A 24,911-nucleotide genomic window follows, 5' to 3' on the forward strand; every position below is an offset into this window, starting at 1 on the left:
GATGAAAAAAATGCACAAGTGGCATTGAAAAAGTCACAAACACAATATGGTGTATCCTAATGATAAATCTTTATCTTACCACATAGCAGACATTGGTGCATAAATAGGATTTGTCTGCATAGCCAATATTGGGACTTAAGGTTATACAATTCTGGAAAGGAAATTGAATATGTTGCTATAGCAACCAGTTAAAGGGATTGTCCCAACTCACCTTTTCCATGGCAACATGGGACCAAACGCCAACACTAGGTGGTCGGGTTTATGGTTACAGAGTGGGCTGGTGCTCTGCCTTTTCTGTGACTCTCATTGTAGTGAATAGGAGATCTGCAAACAGCGTAGCAGAACAAACTACACTGTTTCTGTAACTTCTGAAATTGCAGTAGAAGCTGAGCACTGGCCCACTTGCCCATTTCCTTAAGCCTGGCTACTTAGGATCAGTGCTTAGCTTCATTCACTGTGGAAATGGTGAGATGGGGTGACACCTTTAAGTGGTTTCATTTCCAACCTTTTCTTATAAAAAAAAAAGCTACATTATGATTGGTCATTAGGAGGGTAAAACTGGACCACATCTTTTTCAAGATACAACACCACACAAAAAAGGTCTCACGGAAGTAGGAGAGCATTTTCCAGAGAAATCAGTTATAGCCTTCACTGATGAATTAATTGGAAAGTGTTCCTTACACACAACATAGACACTTTTCTCATATTAGAAGCGTGGCTAGCACTTGTTTTCCCAAGGTGTAAGTGCACCTAATCTAAAAATGCAATGACTTAACCAAATGCTTTCAAGCATCCTTGGTGGACAAGGAAGTCATTCCATAATTTCCTAGGAAGTCACACTGCATCACTACAAGTATGGTACATGTTCTTCATTTCTTACCCCATGAGCATTTCTAACACTGGGAAAGCTTAGAAGACCCAGTCCCAACATTTCTGTATTCAAGAGACTGCCAAACACTGGCAACATTTGTTGCCAGTATACTGCAATTAGTAGAAAGGCATCGGACACCACTATAGCACGTGGTAACAGCACACATTTATGTCTGATAATGGTAAGCAAACAGAGATCAAATGTGTACATATTACGCTGGGCCAACATTGCTGAACTAATAAACTGTATTGTGTATATTTGAAACCTCATTTCAGTTGGGTGTTGGGTCTGACAGAAGAGTACTGACGTTTATTGATCAGGCATGGGATGTCGTTGACTCTAGGCTGACAGGACATGTGATGTGGAGCATGACCTGGTTTGCTACCAAACTGATTTCGCCCTTCTCCGCAGTCAGCTTTGTGACAGTCAGAGCGTCTAGAAACAGAACTCACATAACAGTTGTTTCAATAGGATTGTCTTCCAGTAAGTCCCTAGGGAAAAAAAAGTATGTCTCAGAGTAATAAGCACCTTAAATGACACCTTACTCCACCATTTACTGCCTTATCAAGCATTGTTTTTTTTTTTTTTTTTTTATAAATTTAGGTGGAGATCAGTTAAAAAAGGAAGTAGACAAACACATTCTGCAGTGTAAGGAATCACATATTCTTGTTCCACAACGTATCATTTAGGTAAGGTATAGAGAAAACAGATACTGTACCAAAAATGATCCATTCTTTAAGACCTGAATAGTCCTATGACAATCACTTTGAAATGAAATGACGCAATATAAACTTCTTGGAATTGAGAACAGATTTGAACTTATTTGTCTGGATTTGGAAGTTTCTTGAAGTTTCATTTCCCATGGTGCAGGCAATTAAGAAATATCTATACGTGATAACGGTATTCTGTTATGTAGTCCTTCAATCTCATGGGTAATGGGAGTTCATGGATCTTGTTTGTGCATTTGTTGACAGCCATTCTACACAGATGCTGCAAGGATGGGGTAGATGTGTAAAGTGGCTTAACAAGCCAAAGGTGCACTGTCCTGTTCGGAAGAGTATCAGTCTCGATTTTCTTGTTCTTGGACAATAGAACATAATACTCAATAAGATGGACGACGCTATCAAATTGCTTTAGTCTGGAGCGTACACATACAACAGAGTCCAACCTGAACTTCCCCTCCCTATATTCAATTCGCAGGTTTGTTGGTCCTGCTGAGGTCTTCACAGAGATAGTCAAGAGGTAATCTGTATGTGAACTGTCTCTAACCAGAAAAGTGCCTTCAGGAGCATCCTGCAGTTTTTCTTTGGCCTCGTTGACTGTCATATGGCCCCAGTACCAACCTGTAAAAAAATAAAAATAAAATCATACATTTCAGTTGTTCTATAAATATGTACATCAATCACGTAGCATTAAGACGTATATGTTGGAAAAATTAATCCCATTTGGGGCCTGTGATTTTTTTGTTTTTGCATTTTCGGTTTTCACTCCTTGCCTTCCCAGAGTCATAACACTTATTTCTCTATGCACATTGCCATATGAGGGCTTGTTTTTTTGCAGGACAAGTTGTACTTGTTAATGGCAACATTTACTATTAGAGTACTTTCACACTTGTGGCAGAGGATTCCGGCAGGCAGTTCCATCGCCGTCACTGCCTGCCGGATCCGTCAAAACGTATGCAAACTGATGGCATTTGTCAGACGGATCAGGATCTTCTCTGGTGTCATCCGGAAAAACTGATCCGGCATTTTTCTCTCTCACATTTTTTGCAGTCTGAGCATGCACAGACTGCAAAAATGGATCAGTTTTACCGGAACACTCCGGCAAGTGTTCCGGAATTTTGGACGGAGATAAAATCAAAGCATGCTGCGGTATTCGCCGTCCTGAAAAGGCAAAAAGACGGATTGCTCTCTATTCAGAATGCATTAGGATAAAACTGATGAGTTCTTTCCCGGTATTGAGGCCCTAGGACGGAACTCAATGCCGGAAAAGAATAGTGTGAAAGTACCCTTACATATAGTGTAGTTGGAAGCTAAAAAAATAAATAAAAAATTAATTCCAAAAAGGGGTGTAATGTGTAATAAAGAAAACAAAAAAAAAAAACTAAACAAAATGCAATTCCACATAACTGACCAGTTACCCTAATTCTCCAGGTCAGTATGATCATGACTAGAGATCAGCGAATTTCATATTTTGAAATTTGTTCACGCTTCGTTTGGTGATAAAAGCAGAATTGCGTTATGGATTCCGTTACCACGGACCATAACGCAATTCTACGACTGAATGCCTTTAGAGGCATCCAGTCATAATAAAAAAGTCTATGGCCTGCATAACGGATCCGTCCCGTTTTACGTTCTGCAGTCCATAGACTTCTATTATGACGGAATGACGGCATTCAATCAGAGAATTACGTTATGGTGCGTGGTAACGGAATCCATAACGCAATTCTGCTTTTACCACCAAACGAAGAGTGAACAAATTTCAAAATATGAAATTCGCTAATTTCTAATCATGACAATACCACATTTATATACCGTAGTTTTGGTTGTGTTTAAATACTGAAATAAAAAATAAAAACACTTTGGAATTTTTTTTTTCTTTTCATCGCTACATTTTGACCCTTTGAACTTTTTTTTACAGTTATGTCTACTGAGCTGTGTGAGATCAGTTTTTATCGATACTGTTTTGGAGTGTGTACAACTTTTTATTCAATTTTTTGGGGGAGGTGAAGTGACAAAAAAAAAATATAAAAAGGCAAATGGGCCATTTTGATTTGTGTTCCGTTACGCTGTTCACCATATGGGATACGTATTTTTATATTTTAATAGTACGGGCATTTGCAGTTGTGGTGATGCCCATGAGGTTTAATTTTTTTTATAGTTTATTTTTTTTATTCTAGGCAAAAGAGGGTGCTTTGAATTTTTATAAATATATTTGTGCTCGGATCGGCTCATGCTGAGAGTATACCCTACCTAAGCCTACCCTCCCCCGCCTACTAGAAGCAGCAGAGTTGTGCCGGAACTGCCTATAGAAGGGTAGCCTAAAGGGGCCAAAAGAACCATGCGTAGGAGTGTTGAAAAGCTTTAATAACAGAAATTATAACACCAACACTTGAAAAGCCAGTGACATTTCGTTATGCGGATCCGGGATATACCGCATGTAACATGCGGAACTCCAGCGACCCAACCGTTTAATAATATGTGCCGGCACCTTATGCAGGGACGCCGCGGCTGCCGCGCCAATGCGTAAGGAATGTCCTGTGATTGAGAGGGGATCGACCCCTGACCCTGCCAGCAGCATCCGAACGTATTTAAGAAAGACCGTGATGGTTAGTCGGGTATTGCCTAGTGCGAGTAAGGGAGAGGATGACGGCTCGGATTCAATGCTGAGGAGCCAAGCATCGAAGGCACGTACCGGACACCACCTGTTGGCCGTGGGGAAGTATCTGACCTCCACCGACTCCCCGGGCCGTGCCGTCTTGGATGAGGCCAAGGTGAGCACATAGATGGACCCGCACCGGACGAGCTGAGCCTTCTGCAAGCACCCGGCCAGCGTGTTGGCGCCCATGAGCTCACCTGGCCTGAGGAACCCATAGAAGGCCAGATGCAATGCTGTTACTATCAGCGCGCTAACTTGTGGGCCAAATGGTTCGCCCTGTAGTTTGTCTATCACCAACCTGAACAAGCGGCCAGTAAAGGGCTGACGCACCTGTCGTTTTGCAACAGACGTCTTGCGCAAACCCTTCAAGGCCGCTTTGATAGGGTGGGCAGAGAAAAGTGATGGTAGTTCCGGATATAGGCTGTACCGGTGGTGCTGAATACCTGCCAGATATAATTTGACCGTACTATAGGATAAGTGTAATTGAGAGTGGCAAAACCCAACAAAACCCAGTAGGTGAGTGATAGGCCCCAGGCCTGCGGCCGGGTAGGTATTTTCGTATTTCTGGAACAGGCGCCACGCTGTCTTATATACCCTCAGGGTATTGTGGGACAAGGACTTAGCCATCAGTGTCTTAGCTACGGTGAGATGCGAGACTAAACCAAGCGCAGCTGGGCCTGGTGTGGAATTGGTGTCGGCGAGAGATCTGCCTCTGGACAAACCTGAAAGAAAAGTGGAAAATTAAGGCGAGATAAGGCGTCTGCAGCGACATTGCGTTCTCCACTGATATGCCTGCATACGAAACGAAAATTATGCGTCAGAGACAACCAGACGAATCTCCTCACGATGACATGACCAGTTTGGAACTAGACCTGCCCTTCATGACGATGTCCACAACTGCCGTATTGTCCGTGAGAAATAGTACCGTGCAGTTCCTCCACTGCTCGCCCCATGCCACTGCTGCCCCCACTAAGGGATATAAGCCTTATCCAGCTCGATTTGGATTAATTGGGTGACCGTCTCGGGATCTCGGATAGCCGATGCCAAGTTCCCGCACTCGTGCGGGGCTTGCGGAAGAGCCAGCAAGCCTGTGTGGAAGCCGTACCGCAGACCGTTGAGCACGTATAGTACCCAAGCTGAATCTGGATGACCGGCTAAGAAACAGGCGAGGAGATCCACATTAACCACGCTTAGTCATTCGTGATTCACCCCTTTTTGCGTGCAAGCGACGCGGGGGTGAGCCCTGAAACACTGGGTACATAAGTGCAACAACCTGCATTGATTGTAGTGGCATATGGCATAATTGAAATTATTGCATAAAGGTGACTTACCGAGGTATTTCACCGGGCGCCCCAACTTGTCATTGGACGCGGAAGCCCTGCCCGCCGGCTAGATGGGGAGAACGCCTGACACGGAAGGCGCGGCTGTGCTGCCGCTCTCCGAGCACCATCCGGCCGTGTGGGCGTAGGAACCGCAACCAGCGCAAGCCGGGGCTTTGAGGCCCGCAAAGTGGCGGCAAAATAACTCGGTATCCATCCGAGACCAGTCTACGACATGTTTGCACTGAGCGAGTGTGGCCGCAGCCTTTGCCGAGAAGGAGCGGTGGTACTCATAGAAGGCGGTGCCTCCATATTTATACCCTAGATCGACGACCTTGAATAAATAAAGGTCAAGCTCCTCCCTCCTAAGGGGGCTAGCAGAGCCCACCACATCTCGGTAAAGGCTGAATGCCAACACAAATTCGGCAACATTGAGTTTCCTGTTGAGCCTTGCGTCCCTAGACTTGAGCACAACAGAGACCTCTCCGCAGGAAATGGTCTTATTGTCCGGGGCTTCGTGTGCCGGAACGAGCAGGGACGCTAAATTAATGTCTTTCCCTTCCAGAATATCCTGCCGGATATTGGGAGGAACAAAATGGGAAGGAGCTATGGTTGCGGAAAGGCTGGACCCACCCGGCACTGCGGATGCTGATGAGCTGGCGACAGACCCTGTCTGCAACACTGTGTTGAACGCTGCAGGCTGGCCCTCGACAGTCTCCAGCCTAGCCTGCATATCTGACACCGCTGTACCCATGGTGTTGACCGCAGCATGGAGCTCCGTTAGTGAAGTCAGAATGGCACTGAGGGACCCCTCATCTCGGCTTGGAGCCGCGGGTTGTGAAGTCAGAAGGTGGTGAAGTTCCGCCTTCCTCGTGGCGGCCGGGAACGGTATCCCCCTTCTTGATAATTCTGCCGTCAGCCTAGGGACGGTCCACAACCTTATCGGCAACTCCGCCGATCTCACGGATTGCTGCTCCCCGCTGTCCCGAGAAGATAAGGAACCCTCCGGAAGAAACTCCTGAGACATCTCCCTACTAAAAGAAATTCAAACTCAAGTAACCACATCAATGCTAATCGCTACCTACTGGCCGGTCCCGACCGGCTCTGCCCCCGGGGGGGGGGGGGGACCTAGTGTCTGTGGCCAAGGGCCGACGGCGCCCACGGTCGTGACCAGAAGCGCTGCCAGGTCTGCCGCCTGGTCGGGCAGGGATTCTGAAGTCCGTAGTCAATGAGCAGGTCCGAGTATCGTAGTATTTGTGACCGTAGCCGGGATACGCGGCTTCGCTGTTAACTGCCCGACTGTATATATATATATATTTTTTTTTTTATTTTTTTTTTCTTCCGTGGCGTGACTGGGACCCGCTGGAAGACTGAGGCCTGGCTGGCCTAGCCTGTGACCGTGAAGTTGCATACCCAGGCAGTGTCTGGGCTGCGTATGTGGCCGTGGCGCCACCTCCCGCAGCTATCCCCCCCGTGCCTGTGGTCAACGGGAGTGCGGCCGAGTCCGTGGTTGTGACCGCCTCGCACCTGCAGCCCCGAGGGGTCCCTGCATCGTAGTAGCGGTACCGGAATCCCTCCTACTGCCGTGGTAGTATAGCTGACGGGTATGCCGTCGTGAGGTTACTGCGTGCCGTAGTGGCCGGCCTTGATAATGAGTCTGTAGTCGTAACGGATTTTTGCCTGCAGTCGTGGCAGGGCTTTAGAGCGGGTCTGTAGTCGTGACAGACTGATGCCTGCAGTCGTGGCAGGACTTTATAACGTGTCTGTAGTCGTGACAGACTGACGCCTGCAGTCGTGGCAGGGCTTTAGAGCGGGTCTGTAGACGTGACAGACTGATGCCTGCAGTCGTGGCAGGGCTTTATGAGGAGTCTGTAGTCGTGACAGACCTGGCAAAGCAACATTCCTCTCTGTACAAAATTATTTTAATTTTTATTTTATTTCCCCCCCCCCCCAAAGGCCACGACTGTAGGCGCCCCCCTGTAATAGATGCGCCAGCGGCTGGACATAGTAGTCCACCATCCCCCGACCCCCAAGCCTGACTCACCTGGCGGCCATGACAGCCACAAACCCCACAGTGTCGTAAGTATAGCCAACCACCTGTGGACCTGGATAAACAAGGACAGACATGTGGGTGAGCGCATTCTGGCTGGGTGACCCTTCACTCATGCCGGCGCTCCCTATCTAACCACCGGACTATGGCGACTGCGCTTTAACCAACCTCCTGCCTCATCGTACGGCCTTACGGGCGGCCCGGCTGCGTGCGCAACTGCAGTGGCCAGCCCCCCCCCCCCCCTCAAGCCCACCATGTATTTGCACTTCAACACATCTTCCAACTATATTAAACACACACTTTTTTTATTTATTTTTTTTCCTTTTTCCCCTGCCCTGTTACCTAGCCACTGCCTGAGCAAGTGATGCCTGTGCTTGGACTGCAATACCAGTGTGGGCCTGTAGGTGTCGCCCACTGACAAGCCAGGAGCTGCTGGAGCGCAGCAAGACAGTGAGCTGTGCTGTGGAGCCGACGGCCGGCGTGATCGGACGCTGCTGCGCCACAGGTGAGGGGTGCCCGCCTGGGGGACACTGTGTGTGGGAGCGGGGGTGCTTGGCGCCGGCCCTGGAGCGGGACGGGGTGCCTGTATGGGGGTGCCTAGAGCGGGAGTGTGTAAGTCAGCACGAGTATACACATGGAAAAAACGGGACATGTCACTGGGGGTGCCGGAAGCGATCGGGAGCGCCACATGTTTATGCAGTAGTCGCCGCGCGGCTGGGGACCGGCAGCACGCTCGGCAGCCCCACATGTTAATACATTGTAAGACGGGTGTGCGACCACCCTGCCTACCTAGTCCCGTAGCGACGAGCCCGACGCAACCGATCGCCCGATCCTCCAGTGACGCACGCACGCACTTCTCTGGCACCAACCCACAAGCCGATTTGAAAGTGTTCAAACCGACAAGTGGGGGCAGGAGGGCCAGGTTTAAATAGTGCACGCCCCGCCTCCTCCTCACACAAATACGGCACTCTCAATTGCCTACCACATATTTTTTAAAACTTGTTTTCTTTTTTTTTTTTACCTTTTTTAAGTCACCCTAGGTGACTATAACATGCAATCATTAGATTGCATTCTGTATTCTGTAGTGCATATCTATGCATTACAGAATACTGCATTCAGTATATTCCAATGCAGTGCTGCCACCTGCAGGCCTGCATTGGAGTATACTTGTAATTGGCCTGTAAGCCTTGTACAAGCTTAGGCCTATTACTAGTATGGGCTGCCTTCCCCGATCTCAGTGATGGGAAGGCGTCCTGGGCAGGGAAGCACGTGGCACCTGGATGCCATGGTGACGTTTGACCATGCCACCTGAGAGGTTAAATGTCCACAATCAGCATTACCGCTGATCGCAGATATTAGCTCGGGCCTCTGCTGGGTAAGTTATTGTGCCTACAGCAGCGCTTGAGATCAGGCACCATCTTTACAAATCGGACTTCTGCTATACACATATGGCGGAGGTCCAGAAAGGGTTAAGATACTTAGGGCAGATGGCAAAAAGTATTATGCAAACCCTTTATTGACTACTGGCAAGCACCGCCTTACAATGACCCAACAATAACAATGCAGAACCCATCAACCTCAAATGAAAACTAAAATGGGCATCCCTCTTTTACCCTAAAAATGAAGCACATGAAGGAGGCGGCTATCTGCATTCCGCTCAGGCTTTTTCCTTCACATAACATCACCACTGAATACTATACTAGGTATTATAATGACCTGTGGGCTTTGTCAAAAGCACAGTGGCAGCAGGCCTACTGCCATTTGTACTTGGCACTGCTAGTTATGTAGACACAAATAATTGGCTAACAATACTTAGATTTTTCATACATCATTGTCTTGACTAATGAACCCTTAATTACACCTCAGATCTTGTTCTAAAAGTTAAGTCACCAACATACAAGTTTATCATGAAACGAAGTTCTGAGGTAGATTGAAAAATCTACAATATGACAGTGTACAGTGATCTCTGAATACATTCGTTTCTGAACAAACAGCCGTTTCACATGAAGCAAATAAATTATCAGAACAAATCCATGACTAAACTTGTTTAGCAGCCGCCAAATAAAACAGAGAGGTTTCTACGTCACACCATTGTTCAACATGTACAGGCAGAGGACAGCAAACGCCCTACCCCAAAAAACGAAAGTATACTTTCTAAAAAATATTTTTAATGGAAATCAGTGGTGGGCAAAAAATGTATTAGTATATGTTATCACAGTGTGTTTTTGGGGGGATAAAATAAAAATCATAGAAAACCCCATTTTAAAAAAAGGTATGGGAGATTTATTAATATCGGCATTTCATAAGCTGATCTTAAAGTGGTATTCCCTTTTCAGACGTTGATGGCATATTGCTAGGATATACCATCAATGTCAGACAAAAGCAGATCCCAGAGGTGAGTCGCACACCTATCTCCAGAATGAGCCCCCTGAAGTGAAGGAGAGCACACAGCGCAAGTGCAGCCACCCTCCATTCCCCACTATGGGAGTTTCGGCAGTCCCATAGCAGTGAATGGAGCGGTAGAGCTGTGCATGCGCTGTGTGCTCTTTTTCACTTTCAGTGGCCCGTTCTGGAGATAGGAGCAGGTCCCTGTGGTGGGACTCACACTGATCTGATATTGATGGTATATCTTAGCAATATGCGATCAATGTCTGAGATGGACAAACCTCTAATTAAAATTAAGATGAAGTAAGAAGCTTAAAATTTATTAAAAGGCACACTAATATATTTGTGGCATCTGTGGGGTGTCCGAGCAGCAGAAAATCAAATCTATGACTGCTATATTATCTAGTGTAAATGATGGTACCAGTAAGTCTGTTGTTTTGCTAGAGGCCGTGCCCCTCCTGCTAAACTATGCTTGTTCTCTTCTTTTAAAATTGAAGAGAAACACAAAAACAGCAAAAACTATTTTTTGCACGAAACGTGGCTCAAGAAAAAAAATAAAAATAATAATTACTTTTGTATGCATGAAAACTGGCATACAGCCATTGATAAATTCTCCTCAATCTTTTATATAGATGCAAAGGAGGTGCTAAAAAGGTTATCATAAGTGATTCAGGACTTTTCTATGAAATAACAAAAAAATAAATAATTTAAGACCACTTGAAAAATGGCAAAAAAATCATATTTAGCAAAGGTTCCAAGTAGAGCTTCAACATGCAACAAGAAGAAATGGGAGTGAGACAAAACATTTTTTGAGCATTCAATTTAATGAAAACAACGAATAAACTGAAACAGGCTGTTTTTCAGCTGATCCAAAGTTTAGGACCAAATGCCTTTAAAAAGGCCAAATCTGTGCAAAGATGTGGATACATTGTCATTTTCTGTCAGGTAGTCACACGTGATGGCAAAGGCAAAAAAACTCTCCCTTTTTGAACGTGGTCGGGTTGTTGAACTGCATAAGCAGGGTCTCTCACAGCGCGCCATCCTTGCTGAGGTGGGACGCAGTAAGACAGTCATTTGGAATTTCTTAAATGATCCTGAGGGTTATGGAACAAAAAAGTAAAGTGGAAGACCCCAAAAAATTTCATCAGCACTGAGCCGGAGGATCCAATTGGCTGTCCGTCAAGACACTGGATGATCCTCGACCCAAATTAAGGCCCTTACTGGTGCTGACTGCAGCCCCATAACCATCAGACTGAAGGGCTTCAAAAACAAAAAAACGTCTTCAAAGACCTCGTCTCCTTGAACGCCACAGAACTGCTCGTTTGGACTTTGCAAGAGAGCACCAAACAGGGGACATTCAAAGGTGGAAGAAAGTTTTATTCTCTGATGAGAATTTTTTTTTAACCTTGATGGTCCTGATGGTTTCCAACGTTACTGGCATGACAAGCAGATCCCACCTGAGATGTTTTCTACGCGCCACAGTGGAGGGGGCGCCATAATGGTCTGGGGTGCTTTTTCCTTTAGTGGAACAATGGAGCTTCAGGAAGTGCAGGGGCGTCAAACGGCCGCTGGCTATGTCCAGATGTTGCAGAGAGCATTCCTCATGACTGAGGACCCTCGTCTGTGTGGTAATGACTGGGTTCTTCAACAGGACAATGATACAGTACACAATGCCCGCAGAACAAGGGACTTCTTCCAGGAAAATAACATCACTCTTTGGGCCCATCCTGCGTGTTCCCCTGATCTAAATCCAATCCCACTCACCTCATGGAAATGCTTGCATCAAGCATGCCGAAACGAATTTTTCAAGTGATCAACAATAATGGCGGAGCTACTCATTACTGAGTTCATGTTTGGAAGTTGGATTTCTGTTTTGGGGGGGGGGGGTTTAGTTTTTTTTTTGGAGGTGTGGTCCTAAGCTTTTGATCAGCTGAAAAACAGCCTGTTTCAGTTTATTTGTTGTTTTCATTAAAAAGAATGCTCGAAAAATGTTTTGTCTCACTCCCATTTCTTCTTGTTGCATGTTGAAGCTCCACTTGGAACCTTGTTAAGATCCAGCCATGCTAAATATAATTTTTTGCCATTTTCAAGTGGTCTTAAACTTTTGATCAGGACTGTAGCTCTGCTCAGCAAATCTGTATTCCATTTTCTGACTGAGTTTATTTCAATGCCACCTGTGTTCAAGGGAGACAGGAGATGTATCAACGACAAACATCTGCTTGTCTCATACAAAATAAAAATAAATTTATATATGATGTAACTGAAATGTGCTCTACAAAGCTGCACTTCCTTCTCCTGCTAGTCAACAGCATGCAGTGCAAACCACCAGATCTTTAACACTGCCATAAAAAAAAAAAAAATGAACAGTTAAAAACGAGCGCTATACTTCCAGGAAATGGGTCTAATGTTCTTAAATATGAAAGCATTACTTGGAAAATGAAAAAGAGATCCCCGTAAGTAAAATGTTCTCTCAGCACTAAGTATTTCAAGACAGTTCCAAGCATTTAATTCTCCTAAGGGCAAACAGGACCTCGGCCTCTCGTATAGTACAGGAAAGCTGCCAGCAATTGCTTTACAATGTAATATTATGCACCACAGTGGTCTGCTGCTTAGATGGAAGATACGATACGTGCAGCACAAACCTACGGAGAAGACAATCTGACACTGGCAATAAAAGAAGGATTATGATGGCAATATGTCATTTCCTAGATATAACCAGGCCATAAATAATGTAGTAGGTCAGTAGTGACTAAAATAAAACCTTGAGGTTTTCTTAATCAAGAAAATACTTTTGTATCCCTGATGTCACCAAACAAATTAAAGTTTTACTACTTGTTTAACATTCATCCCGTCACTAGTTGTCACACTTGCACTCTCTCGAGGAGTTAGCAGACATCGTACTTTCGTTTTCAACTACTAGAAAGCCCTCTCGTGTTACCTCAGCAGTGAACGTGATAATATAAGTCGTTTCTTCGACTGTACTACTAGACATTACTATTAGTTTTTAGTACAATATTGCATTTTATCATACTCTTATAATAGCTGATGACATGCAGTAAATTTTATACAATAACGTGACAATAAATGTTCTTTCCAAGGCTTTTGTCAAGGTGTTTTCCAGGATTACAACAAATAATTTGCTGTTTTTCCCCCCAGAATCTATAGCTGGTATTGCAGCTTATCCCCATTCAAGTGTATGCAGCTGAACTAGAGCTTAAGGAGAGATGCAGTGCGGTTTCTGGGGGAGGGAAACAAAAAAGAAAAAGAAATAGGAAAAAGCAAAAAAAAAAACAAAAAAAAAACCTGTAGATCCTTTATTCTAATCCTGAACAACCATCTTGAAGTTTCACATTAACCCTTAACTAAGGTACACTATTTAAGCTCAATGAAATTAGATAACTGATGCAATTTATGTGGCACATGCTCCACGGAAGAGTAAAAAAATAAATAAAAGTAACATGGCAGCATCAGACATCAACTCTGTCCGTGATAACAGGAAAGCTCTGGCTTCCACGACGGCATGCCAATATGTTGAAGTTCTAGTTGCAGTGACATAAAAGTCATATTTAGCAATAAACATACCATGAAAAAAACTGAAAATAAAAGGCAAAAGACTGAAAATAAAAGGCAAAAAAACCTGTACCGTTGTCTATATTTCCATCATTACTGCTTTGTAAAATTTCACTTAATATATATTATATCACGACAATAAAAAGATGGCTGCCTAAAAATGACAAAACAAGTGTTATACGTAAAATGACTAAAAGTACTAAGAAATAAAAAAGCATTTCAATAAAAAGCCAACAAATATTGCACTGCAAATAGGGTCTTTAAAAAAAAATCTAAAATGCATAAAAAATATTGCAAAGATTAAAATATTGTAATAGGAAATAAGATTAAAAAAAAAAACATAGTTTAAACCATTCGCCTTTTGGATTATAAAATAAAATGTATTTTACCTATGCATGCCCATACTTTAGAGATACAGAATACTGAGCCTTTATTCTAGGCTAGGCCCTTACAAGAGCTTCTAAATATTATCATTTCCGGAGCAGGATAAAAAGAATGTATAAAGAATAGCCAGTAGTTATTTTATCACAGATGTGCCCATAAAAGCTTTATTACTGAAACTCAGAAGGAACGTGTTCCTGGATATTTAGTTTGAGGTGTTTCTAATGATGCATGTGGTCAGGCATCTCATGCACTTGTTCTAGGATCAGCAAGCATATCTACAGATGAAACTCGAAGAACTTGAATATCGTGCAAAGGTCCATTTATTTCAGTAATGCAAATTAAAAGGAGTTGCATTAATGCAGCTTAAAATTAGAATTTTGTGAAAAGGTTCAATATTCAAGGCTCAAAGTGTCACACTCTAGTCAGCTAATTAGTCCATACCCCCTGAGCAAAGGGTACCTCAAAATTGTGACTTTTGGGTTTCATAAGCTGTAAGCCATAATCATCCAAATTATAGCAAATACAGGCTTGAAATATCTCGCTTTGCATGTAATGAGTCTATCTCATATGTTAGTGTCACCTTTTAAGTTGCATTACTGAAATAAATGAACTTTTCACGATATTCTAATTTTTCGAGTTTCACCTGTATATATTAGATCTCTGTGATTGCGGCATGTTATCAGTGGTTATAAGTACAGTCCTCCTGTAAGACGCATGCACCCCCCACTTTCTGCTCCTGTGCTCTGGCAACTTACTGTTATTACCGACGCCAACTATCTTGCATTGTGGCAGAAAAATCTAAGCAGGATTCTTATTGTCAGAAAGGCTCGTATATGTGACCACTGCATTTGTTAATGTAGATCTTCTAGTAGTAGTTCTAAAACCGAAACCTGTAAGCTACTTCATGCCACGTCTCTGAGAGCAGCATTAAAGGGGTATTCCGATAATAGCCATTTACGTCTGTGATTGGAAATACCCGTAGAATGCTTTTTTGCTTGGGTAGCCAGTTATAGACGCAGCAGAGAAGGCCATGCTTCCATATGGAAACAGTATAGCACAGTAAGGTCGAATGCACACGGCCGAGAGGGGTCCGTGGTATGCCGGGCTGGATTCCTGTTCAGAGCAGGAGCGCACGGCGTCATTGGTTGCTATGACGCCGCTGCACTAAGGCCGAGTTCACACTTCAGTTATTTAGTCAGTTATTTCCATCAGTTATTGGGAGCCAAAACCAATAGAGAAGCCTTCACAGAGATAAGGTATAATGGAAAGATTTCCTCCTGTTCTTTGTTTTTGACCCATACCTGGTTTTGGCTCACAATAACTGATGGAAATAACTGACCAAGTAACTGAAGTGTGAACTCGGCCAAGCTATTCTGTTTCCGTAGCTCCCGTTCACTTATATAGGAGTTCTGACAACAGCGCAGCACAGCCTGCTCTGCTATTTTAGTAGTCCTGACCTCCTCTGGCTGCATCATAAGACAGTTAGCAGTATAACTAACAACCAGAAATGACTGATATGGGAATACCCCCTATAGGTAGGCTGTTTTACACAAGCAAGGCCATTGCAGGAATCACGCTCCGTGTGTCGATCATTTGCAATCATCCTCCATTCTGGACTTGTAGGAGCGCACGGCATTATCATGATTTATAATGCTTTGCGCCTCTGCTTGACCTTACTTCTACAGAATCAGAGAGACAGAAAGCTGTCAGTATGATTAAGAAGAGGCACACAGCATTATAAATCATGATAATGCTGTGCGCTCCTGCAAGTCCAGAATGGAAGATCACGCTGACACACGGAGCGCGATTCCTGCCATGGACTCGCGCTCGTGTGAAACAGCCCTTACATTGTAACATTGACTGAAAAAAAAAAGACAATTCCATCCAGTTCAACCTCAAATCACTTCTGCAACATTGCTAGATTAATTATAGCCTTCATTGCCATTAGCCTATTGCTGTTTATTCCCATTAGCATGCTTTAAGGTGATGGTATGAAAAATAAATACATATTTTATTTTTTAAATAATGTGTTAATTTCATCACATGGCCATTTCAAAAATGTATGTCCCCTTTATAAGAAGTTTAAAATGTTTTTTTTTTCACTCCCTCTAGGGGACTTGGAAATACAGTCTCCTGCTTTCTTTTATAATACACTGTAATACAGAAATATTGCAGTGCAGTCTGCCTGTCTGTATGAAACAGACATGCAGCCTATTAAGCCCTGCCTCTGGTAGAGCTCAATAGGCTTCCAGACATACCAAACCATTTATTAGTCCACGGCTGCCATAACAAGCCTTTGGCACCCTGAAATAACATTGCAGGGGCACTAGAGGGAACCTCCTCTCTATCTAACCAGAGGCTATATTGATCTCAGTATCTAAGGGGTAAACGGCCAGGTTCACAGATATCTTGAATCCAGGCCATTAGAGCAGTGTGTTGGCTGTATAATACAGCTGGCCCTCTCAAGTGTTTGTGTGGACAACTCCTGTACCAAAATAGTTCCTTGTGATGTACCAGTACGGCATAGGGCGGGGGAAGAGGTTAATGGAGTGGCATTTATCAGGTATCCTGTAGATAGGTGATAAGTGTTATTTGTGGGAACACCCCTTTAAATTGTAAATGTAGAGCTAAATACCATCATCCATAAAAAGTAAGTAGCAGATTTCTATTTTTGCTCATCCTCGGGCGTGACCATAGTTTACGCAAAGCATTGGAGAAAATGGTTGGCATTGCAGAACATTAGAATAGCTTTATATGCAGATAGAGTGCTCCAATATATTTGCGCTTGTGAATTTTTGGCAATTAATGATGCGCATATTTGCAACTTGTATAGTAAGGGGCAGGCAACTTTTCTATTGGTTGCTAGGGATGTTGCTAAGATGTGACAAAGCCTTCTCATTGGCCCACAAGCTAGAAGAAGGGAGGGATGATCATCTAATGTGTACTGTGTATATATATATATATATATATATATATATATTCGTCATTACGAATATATAGAACTATATTCTAAATATTCGTGAATTCTCGAAGTGCCAATATTCGCGATAAAAATTTGCTTTTCGAATATTCGAGCTCAACAATATTTATTTCTTTGCACATAGATTTTCTTTATGAAATTTAAAAGGTACTAAACCCCATTTTTTATAATGAAGGCCGTTTATTAATAAAATATGGGAGAAAAGTCTCTAATATTTTTTTCTGCTGTGCATCATTTTCAGAATCTGAATGCCGTCAGCAATGTGAGTAATGCAAGTTTATATTCTACATGCTATGGCTTCATCCATTATTCAGGCATCTATCAATTGCCAGATTTTAATAATTGCAAGAAACATAAGAGTCTGCTCTACATAATACGATTCTTGAAGCCATTCCTCTCCTATAACAGAAAGGATATATTTGCAGATAAAACTACCCAAATATAAAGCCCCTTATGCAACAATATTTAAAGGGTTTCTACCACTTCGTTTTTACATATTTAGCTGTCAGACACTAGCGATCCGCTAGTGTCTGCTCTACCAAACCATCCTAATATAACTGTTTATTGTCCTGCCGTTTCGCTAAAAATCGAACTTATATAGATATGCTAATGAGCCTCTAGGTGCTATGGGGGCGTCATTAGCACCTAGAGGCTCAGTCTACCTTCACAAACTGCCGCCGTGTGCATGAGACCTAAGTCTATAGATATTCCTAGTGCTTCTTGATTTTGAGTTTGCAAAATCTTAAAGAAGTTGCTAGAGTTTTAAAATCCTCCTGAAGAAGCACTAGCGAAACGTACGTCGAGGAGTACGCTTGTCAGAGAGAGCCCACACGTAGACCACTGGACATTGGGTAGGTGAGCAACTTTGATCGATTCGATGCATCTATTCTGAATGTATATTGAACATGTATTAAAAATTGTATCTACTCAGATAGGATGCAGCTTTGTATATGAATGCCATTTATGCTCGCCATAGACCCATGCTTGACTTGCTCCACATCAGAAGTTATCACTATATTATGGCTAGATACAGCTTTCAATAATATATGCTGATCTAGATTCCAGATATAGGGGGTCTTGAAAATGATTGCAGCGAGTCAAGCAATTTAATCCATCTACAGTGGATATATTGTGGACTGTCTCTTTTAAGCATGCTGTATGGTCTCTACATTTATGTTTGTATGTATTTTATGTCGTAATAAAATTTAACTTTATTAGGTAAATACGTGTACCGATTCTCTTTGTTGATTTATAGAGTTTTAAAAGACAGGGATGCTATTTAAACAAAGTTATACTTGCCGTTCCAAGCCCCCTCCATTCTAGTGGCCCCACTCTTGTCCTCACGTGAGGCTTTGTTTTCATGACTGCAGCAGTGGCGTGCCCATATACTGTACACAAAGTAATTGGCTGCAGCCAATCACCAACATCAGCTGTCTCGTGCTGATAACTGATGAGGCAAGGGATTGGCTGCAGCAGTCATGTGCATTAAATGGGCATGTCAGCAAGCTCAGTATTGTGAGATGAAGGTAGGGATCTGCTCCTGCTACTAACAAGTTCAGTATTGTGAGATGAAGGTAGAGATCTGCTCCTGCTACTAACAAGCTCAGTATTGTGAGATGAAGGTAGAGATCTGCTCCTGCTACTAACAAGCTCAGTATTGTGAGATGAAGATAGGGATCTGCTCTGCTGCCAACAAGCTCAGTATTGTAAGATAAAGGTAGAGATCTGCTCCTGCTGCTAAAGAGCTTAGTATTGTGGGATGAAGGTAGGGATACGCTCCTGCTGCTAACAAGCTCAGTATTGTGGGATGAAGGTAGGGATCTGCTCACATTGCTAATAAGCTCAGTATTGTGGGATGAAGGTAGGGATCTGGTCTGCTGCTAACAAGCTCAGTATTGTAAGATGAAGGTAGAGATCTGCTCCTGCTGCTAACAAGCTCAGTATTGTAGGATGAAGGTAGGGATCTGCTCACATTGCTAATAAGCTCAGTATTGTGGGATGAAGGTAGGGATCTGCTCACATTGCTAATAAGCTCAGTACTCTGGGCTGAGGGTAGGGGTCTGCTCCTGCTGCTAACAAGCTTAGTATTGTCGGATGAACGTAGGGATCTGCTCCTGCTGCTAACAAGCTCAATATTGTAGGATGAAGGTAGGGATCTGCTCTGCTGCTAACAAGCTCAGTACTCTGGGCTGAGGGTAGGGGTCTGCTCCCGCTGCTAACAAGCTCAGTATTGTAGGATGAAGGTAGGGATCTGCTCCCGCTGCTAACAAGCTCAGTATTGTAGGATGAAGGTAGGGATATGCTCCCACTGCTAACAAGCTCAGTATTGTAGGATGAAGGTAGGGATATGCTCCCGCTGCTAACAAGCTCAGTATTGTAGGATGAAGGTAAGGATATGCTCCCACTGCTAACAAGCTCAGTATTGTAGGATGAAGGTAGGGATATGCTCCCGCTGCTAACAAGCTCAGTATTGTAGGATGAAGGTAAGGATATGCTCCCGCTGCTAACAAGCTCAGTATTGTAGGATGAAGGTAAGGATATGCTCCCGCTGCTAACAAGCTCAGTATTGTAGGATGAAGGTAGGGATATGCTCCCGCTGCTAACAAGCTCAGTACTGTGGTCAAGGGACTTGTTTTTAATGCGGTTGATGAATGGATACAAAGATAAAATAAAAAGTCTCCTAAGCATTTTTTTATTATGTTGCCAACTACAGTTCACAAACTTACATTTACCAGATTAAATGTAATACAAATGTAAAAAGCAATACATGTGCCACGTTTATGAAAAAAAAAAAAAAAAAAAAAAAAAAAACTCAGCTCTGAACCCCCTCCCAAAAAAATTAAAAAATAAAAATAAAATACAGTACCAGAGTATAGTGTAAAGAAAGCTGAATTTGATTGTTATTTGTATAATTACACCTACTTTCATTCTGACGCTGTGCTCCCACAAACCAACTATAAAGTGCACAGAGAGAACTGCAGTCCTCCCCACTATCAGAGGGCGCTTGTGAGTCCTCTCAATCCCGTGCTGCAACCTTTAAACCACATACTGTAGTCTGGGGGATTATTTGGAAGCTGACAAGATTCCACTTACAGACTTGCAGAGTAAACTAAGACCATATACAATAAAACTTCATCTCGTTTCGTATGTTTAAAAATTACAATGGTCCCATTCAAAAATCAAAAAAGCAGAAACACTAACACACAGCTCTGGTTATAGAAGTCATAGTCATTAGCTTCCAAACACACCACGTCTAAACAAGCAGCATCCATAATATCCAAATCCCTGTCTCCTGTACTCTTCCTAAACTGTGCCCTAGGTTTCCCTAGTTTGTAACTAAGCACAGATTATTGGAGCTGCCATCCTGAAGAGGGAAACCCCAAACTGGCACCTGACAACTCTGCTGTGCCCCTAAGCATGTTTTATTGGTGCTGAACCAACTCAAGCTGGGGACCTAATGCAGAAGGGGGTAACTGCAGGAAGTTTAATGGGAGTTGGTCACAAAGTTTTCATGTTTTGGACTGCTTATATAGCGTTCTTGCACACACACAATTATAACAGTACCTTTGTTGTTTTTGTCCCATATAGTAAGGCTAAAAAAACAAGTTAATAAGGTTATGCAAATGAGGGCATGCAAGTGCCCAGGGGTGGCATTATGGTGCCCAGGCCTCTCGGTGATCTGCATGCCTAACCCCTCACCATGGTGGCCGGCCCTGTAATGATCTTGCGTTATCCTCTTGAGTTCTCAGCTGCATACTTCCCCGCCGGGCCCAGGCATGCACAATGCTCTGCCCACTAAGGGCAGAGGCACTGACATGTGCAGCGCGCATGCGCCAGTTAATGCCACGGCTCACCAACAGAGGACAGGGACAGTGTGCAGGCAAGATCATTACAGGGTGGGCCAGAGGATACAATGGCGAAAGGATGGGCGTACAGATCACCGAGGGGCCCGGGCAATTACAGCTAGAACGCCACCCCTGGGTACTTGCGAGCCCTCATTTGCATAACTTTATAAACTTGCTTTTTCAGCCTTACTAGATGGGACAGAAATACAAAGGTACTGTTATAATCGGGTGTGTGTGTGCGCAAGAATGCTATATAAGCAGTGTAAAACATGAAAACTTGGTGACAGACTACGTCCTCTCACCTCTACTGCTGATTAATGGGCACTGATCCTAAACTACACCCATATAGTGTGCAACACAGCGCAGGCATCACATGGCGTTGGTTTGTCATTTATGGGGGGCAAACTGACAACAAAAAAAGAAGCTTCAATATATGCAAATGAGCCTCTAGGAACAACAGGGCCATTACACCTAGAGGCTCAGCTCTCTCTACAACTGCCGTGCCCTCTGCACTTTAACAGGGCCAGGCAGTGTTGACGCCTGCCCTGACTTCTCCTGACGTCTTACGCTGCGCACTTCAGTATCCGGCACAGTACAGAAGAACTTCCGACAAGCCTCCCTCCGGTACTGTGCCGGATGATGAAGCGCATCTGACAGCAAGACACTGTAGAAGTCAGGGCCAGGCATGATCACCTTAAGAGTACATTCACACGACCATATAAATGGATCCGCATCCGTTCAGCAATTTTGCGGAACGGGTGCGGACCCCATCATTTCAATGGGGCCGCACACAGTGTGCTGTCCGCATCCGTTGTTCAGTTCGGCGGCCGTGCAAAAAATATAGAGCATGTCCTATTCTTGTCTGCAACCGCAGACAAGAATACGCAATCTCTATATAGCGCCGGCCATGTGCAGTCTGCAAAATGCGGAATGCAAACGGCCGACATCCGTGTTTTGCGGACCGCAAAATACTAATGGTCGTGTAAATGTAGCCTAAACACTGCCTGGCCCTGTCAAAGTGCAGGCTCATTTAAATATATTAAAACATCATTTTTCTCAGCAATGCGGGCACATATGAACATGGGACCAACACAGATGCCTTCTGCTGCCAAGCGCACATGTAACAGGTCAGCCAGTTTCATAGGTACAAATCTGCTGACAGATGCCCTTAAAAAATTAAAGCTGGGTTGTGATTGGTTGCAATGGGCAACAAAGAGTTCTTTTAAACAGCCCAAATGAAGTATTAGACTGGGTAAACATCAAGATAGAGGGGCATATTTTTGAAGTTTTATGCCACTTTTTTTTTTTTTTTATCAAAAGTTGCTCTACTCACGCTTGGAAAGTAGGCGATGCTTAGTGGCCCGTCGCTTATTATAGTTTACGCTAGAAACTGACATAATTTGCAATTCAAACAGATATATTTAATAGATTTGAATTCCGGGTTCACGGACTGCAGTCAGGTGCGCCAAATTTATTACAAGGCCTGCGTCTCTTAATAACTTTTGCCACATTTTGCCCCTACAGACTTTATACAAGGACTGGGGTATGGAACAGAAATTGTGGCGCATTTTGAACCAAAAAGTTACATTTCAGTTCACACCTACTTTTGCGCTGACACTACCCTTTTAAAAAACTAAAGTATGTAAAGTAAAAAATAAATAAATAAAAAGTTTAAAACACTAGGGGTGGACCAAGTACGCTGGAGCGATGTTGCCCGTTTTGACAGTGGAGCAGGCATTTGCACAAAATTTATGATGTATTTTCAGCACTTTTAGGTCTGTTTGCGCCATGTCTGGCAATTTGCGTTTACTAAGGGGCTGCCAGATGTTTCGCGTACGATGCGACATTTTTAACAAGTTAATATTTATCAATGCCATTTTTTACAAGAAGTCACAAGTGTAAACTGATGGAGCTCTTGCAATAAATATATGACTACACTTTAGACTGAAAAATCCACTGGTATTTGTGCGAAAAATGTAAAAAAATATGATGTGCAACATTTGGTAAATTTGTTGCAAAAACAAAAAAAAACTGGCATCAAACCAGACACACAAAAAATAAAAATAGAGCAAAAAGTTGACTACACGTGACTTTTTGCACCAAAGTCGAGGCGCAAACACGACAGAATCTTGGCCAATTTTCATCTATCTTCCCTATTTAGTATTTCTTCCAAAATGGATCTGTTTTCTGCACATGCGCCATTTTGTGATTTTTCTAGCCCAGTGGCTGAGGTTTTGGATTTGAAGGCTATGTACAGAAAAACTGAAAACAAAAGTCCAAATAAATCTAAAAATAAAATAAAACTGGTCGGAATTAAACCAAAACCCCTATTGTTTCCTTTCTACATATTCTGTGTGGTATAACCCTGCGTATATCAGGTAGGTGAAGACAGACAGAAGGGTATACTGATGGCACAGGCTTTACATGAAGATGGGGGATTCCCCCCCATTAAGACCAACTATAAAGTTGTTTCATTATTCATTTCAGATTTTTTGGGACAACAGAAAAATAATACGTGACGTGTAGATAACCTTTTTTCCACCACCACAGAAAATAAGAATGACAGAATAAGGCAAGTTTTATACATCCGTCAGTTTTGCTGTTTGCCATTGAGCCAAACCCAGTCAAAGGGGTTCCAATTCCCTAAATACAAAGAGTCTGACAGAATATACAGTGTATATATATATTATATAGAATATACTTTCTAATATGGCCCCATGAGGGACAAGCAGATGAGATATTGAGGTGACCTATGGGGTTTTGGTCACAATTCCACACTGGACTGAGGACCAGCTTGCAGCCATTACTAACAGTTTGGGAAGTCCAGGAGTCTACAAGGTGACATGGCCGCCCCCGGTGCCAGCACAGGGACACGCGTGAGGTAAACTTGGCGCCTCTGCCAACACAATCCACAACAAACAATCCTGAGCAGAGCTCCTCGGACATGCGCACAGCAGGTAACTCGGTGAGCCCAGCCGAATCGCCTACTGCGCTATGTTCACACGCTCCGGCACTTCCCCGCGGAGTGCAGGCATCTTCTAGAACTGGTAGACAAGCCCCCCCCCCCCCAGAAACATATTATCTCCGGGAGCCCAGGTGACCTACTTACCTGACCTGCGGAGCTCTCCCAGGGACATGGCGATGTGCTCGTCCTTGGCGTTTCCCTGAGTGTCCCGGTTGGCGGTTCCGTTGTCTATGGTACCGGTGCTGTCAGCGCTGTCGGGCGATCTTAGGGTCATTGAGGTGTTGGGGGCTACAGGTCTCTGCTGATCCGTTACCGCATGTCACCGATCATCCTGTGTTCCCATACAGCGGCGCCTGGAAGATCTGGATCCGCGTCTCCTCTGCGGCAGATAATTCCTTCCTGGAAATCATGGATCGAGTGTGAGAAGCCCTGACATGGCAGACCCCGTGTGTTCTTGTAGGGGGCTCACTCATCCCATCCACTACTACTGATGATATAGCCATACATACAGCGCATGATGTTACACTGGACCTGCAGTATATATATATATATATATATATATATATATATATATACACACACGCAGTATATATATACACACACACAGACACCTGGAGCACACTAACTTCCATACAGCACAGAATGCACCGGCCATAATGACACACACGTGATAATAGATGTACACACAGACGCATATACCGGACGCCGTATCTACGGAGGAATGCAGTTCTTTCTGAAAAGGGATGATCTACAACGAAACAGTGGGAAATACTGCCAGCCCTCGATAATGCTCTCGGACGATCAGATCGCGCGATCTCCAGCAGGGCAGAGGTTAGTGACCATGTAGAGCTGTCTAGGAACATTCTCCTGCGCTGCTCCCGTCCGTCCCGCAGGAGCCGCACTCCTCACATCACCATGCTGCAGACATGTCCTCATTCAACCCCGGCACAGGTAGGGCGTGCAGGTGTGCGGCGGAGGGGCATACATACACACACGGGCCAGCGCCTCCTCAGTCACTGCCCGGGCTCCCCGGTACGGCACCCGCACGTCCATCCGCCAGCCGCTCCTTGCAGCAGTAACGTGGCTTTGTTTGTGTGCGAGTTGTGATTTCACCTCCCCATTCCCTGGCTGTGCGCGCGTCTGTGATCTCCTCGACTGTCTCTC

The 24,911-nt window shown here is 44.0% G+C and overlaps 1 protein-coding gene across 2 annotated transcripts; it reads right to left on the reverse strand.

The window, feature by feature from the left end:
• Positions 1 to 418: 418 nt before the first annotated feature.
• On the reverse strand, positions 419 to 24,911 carry SOCS2 (suppressor of cytokine signaling 2). 2 transcript variants are annotated; one of them, XR_005774446.1, is made up of 4 exons: positions 24,737 to 24,911; positions 23,892 to 24,146; positions 1,590 to 2,214; positions 419 to 1,362 (listed from the first exon to the last, which is right to left on the reverse strand). XR_005774446.1 is itself a non-coding variant. In XM_040408848.1 (3 exons), exons 2-3 carry the CDS (start codon positions 24,019 to 24,021, stop codon positions 1,757 to 1,759), a joined length of 588 nt encoding a protein of 195 aa, XP_040264782.1. In that variant the 5' UTR covers positions 24,022 to 24,146; positions 24,737 to 24,911; the 3' UTR covers positions 419 to 1,756. The 2 variants fall into 2 exon arrangements, 1 of the variants encoding a protein (XP_040264782.1); XM_040408848.1 differs by having other exon boundaries at positions 419 to 2,214.

This window comes from Bufo bufo, chromosome 1 (assembly GCF_905171765.1).
Source record: "Bufo bufo chromosome 1, aBufBuf1.1, whole genome shotgun sequence".
NCBI lineage: Eukaryota > Metazoa > Chordata > Amphibia > Anura > Bufonidae > Bufo > Bufo bufo.

What these genes read in the sequence shown, in the direction of transcription:
- SOCS2 (XM_040408848.1), bottom strand. Translation starts at nt 24,021, where the DNA reads ATGACCCTAAGATCGCCCGACAGCGCTGACAGCACCGGTACCATAGAC. An exon ending in GGGAGAGCTCCGCAGGTCAG is followed by an intron (nt 2,215 to 23,891) that starts GTAAGTAGGTCA and finishes ATTTTTTTACAG; the next exon opens with GTTGGTACTGGGGCCATATG.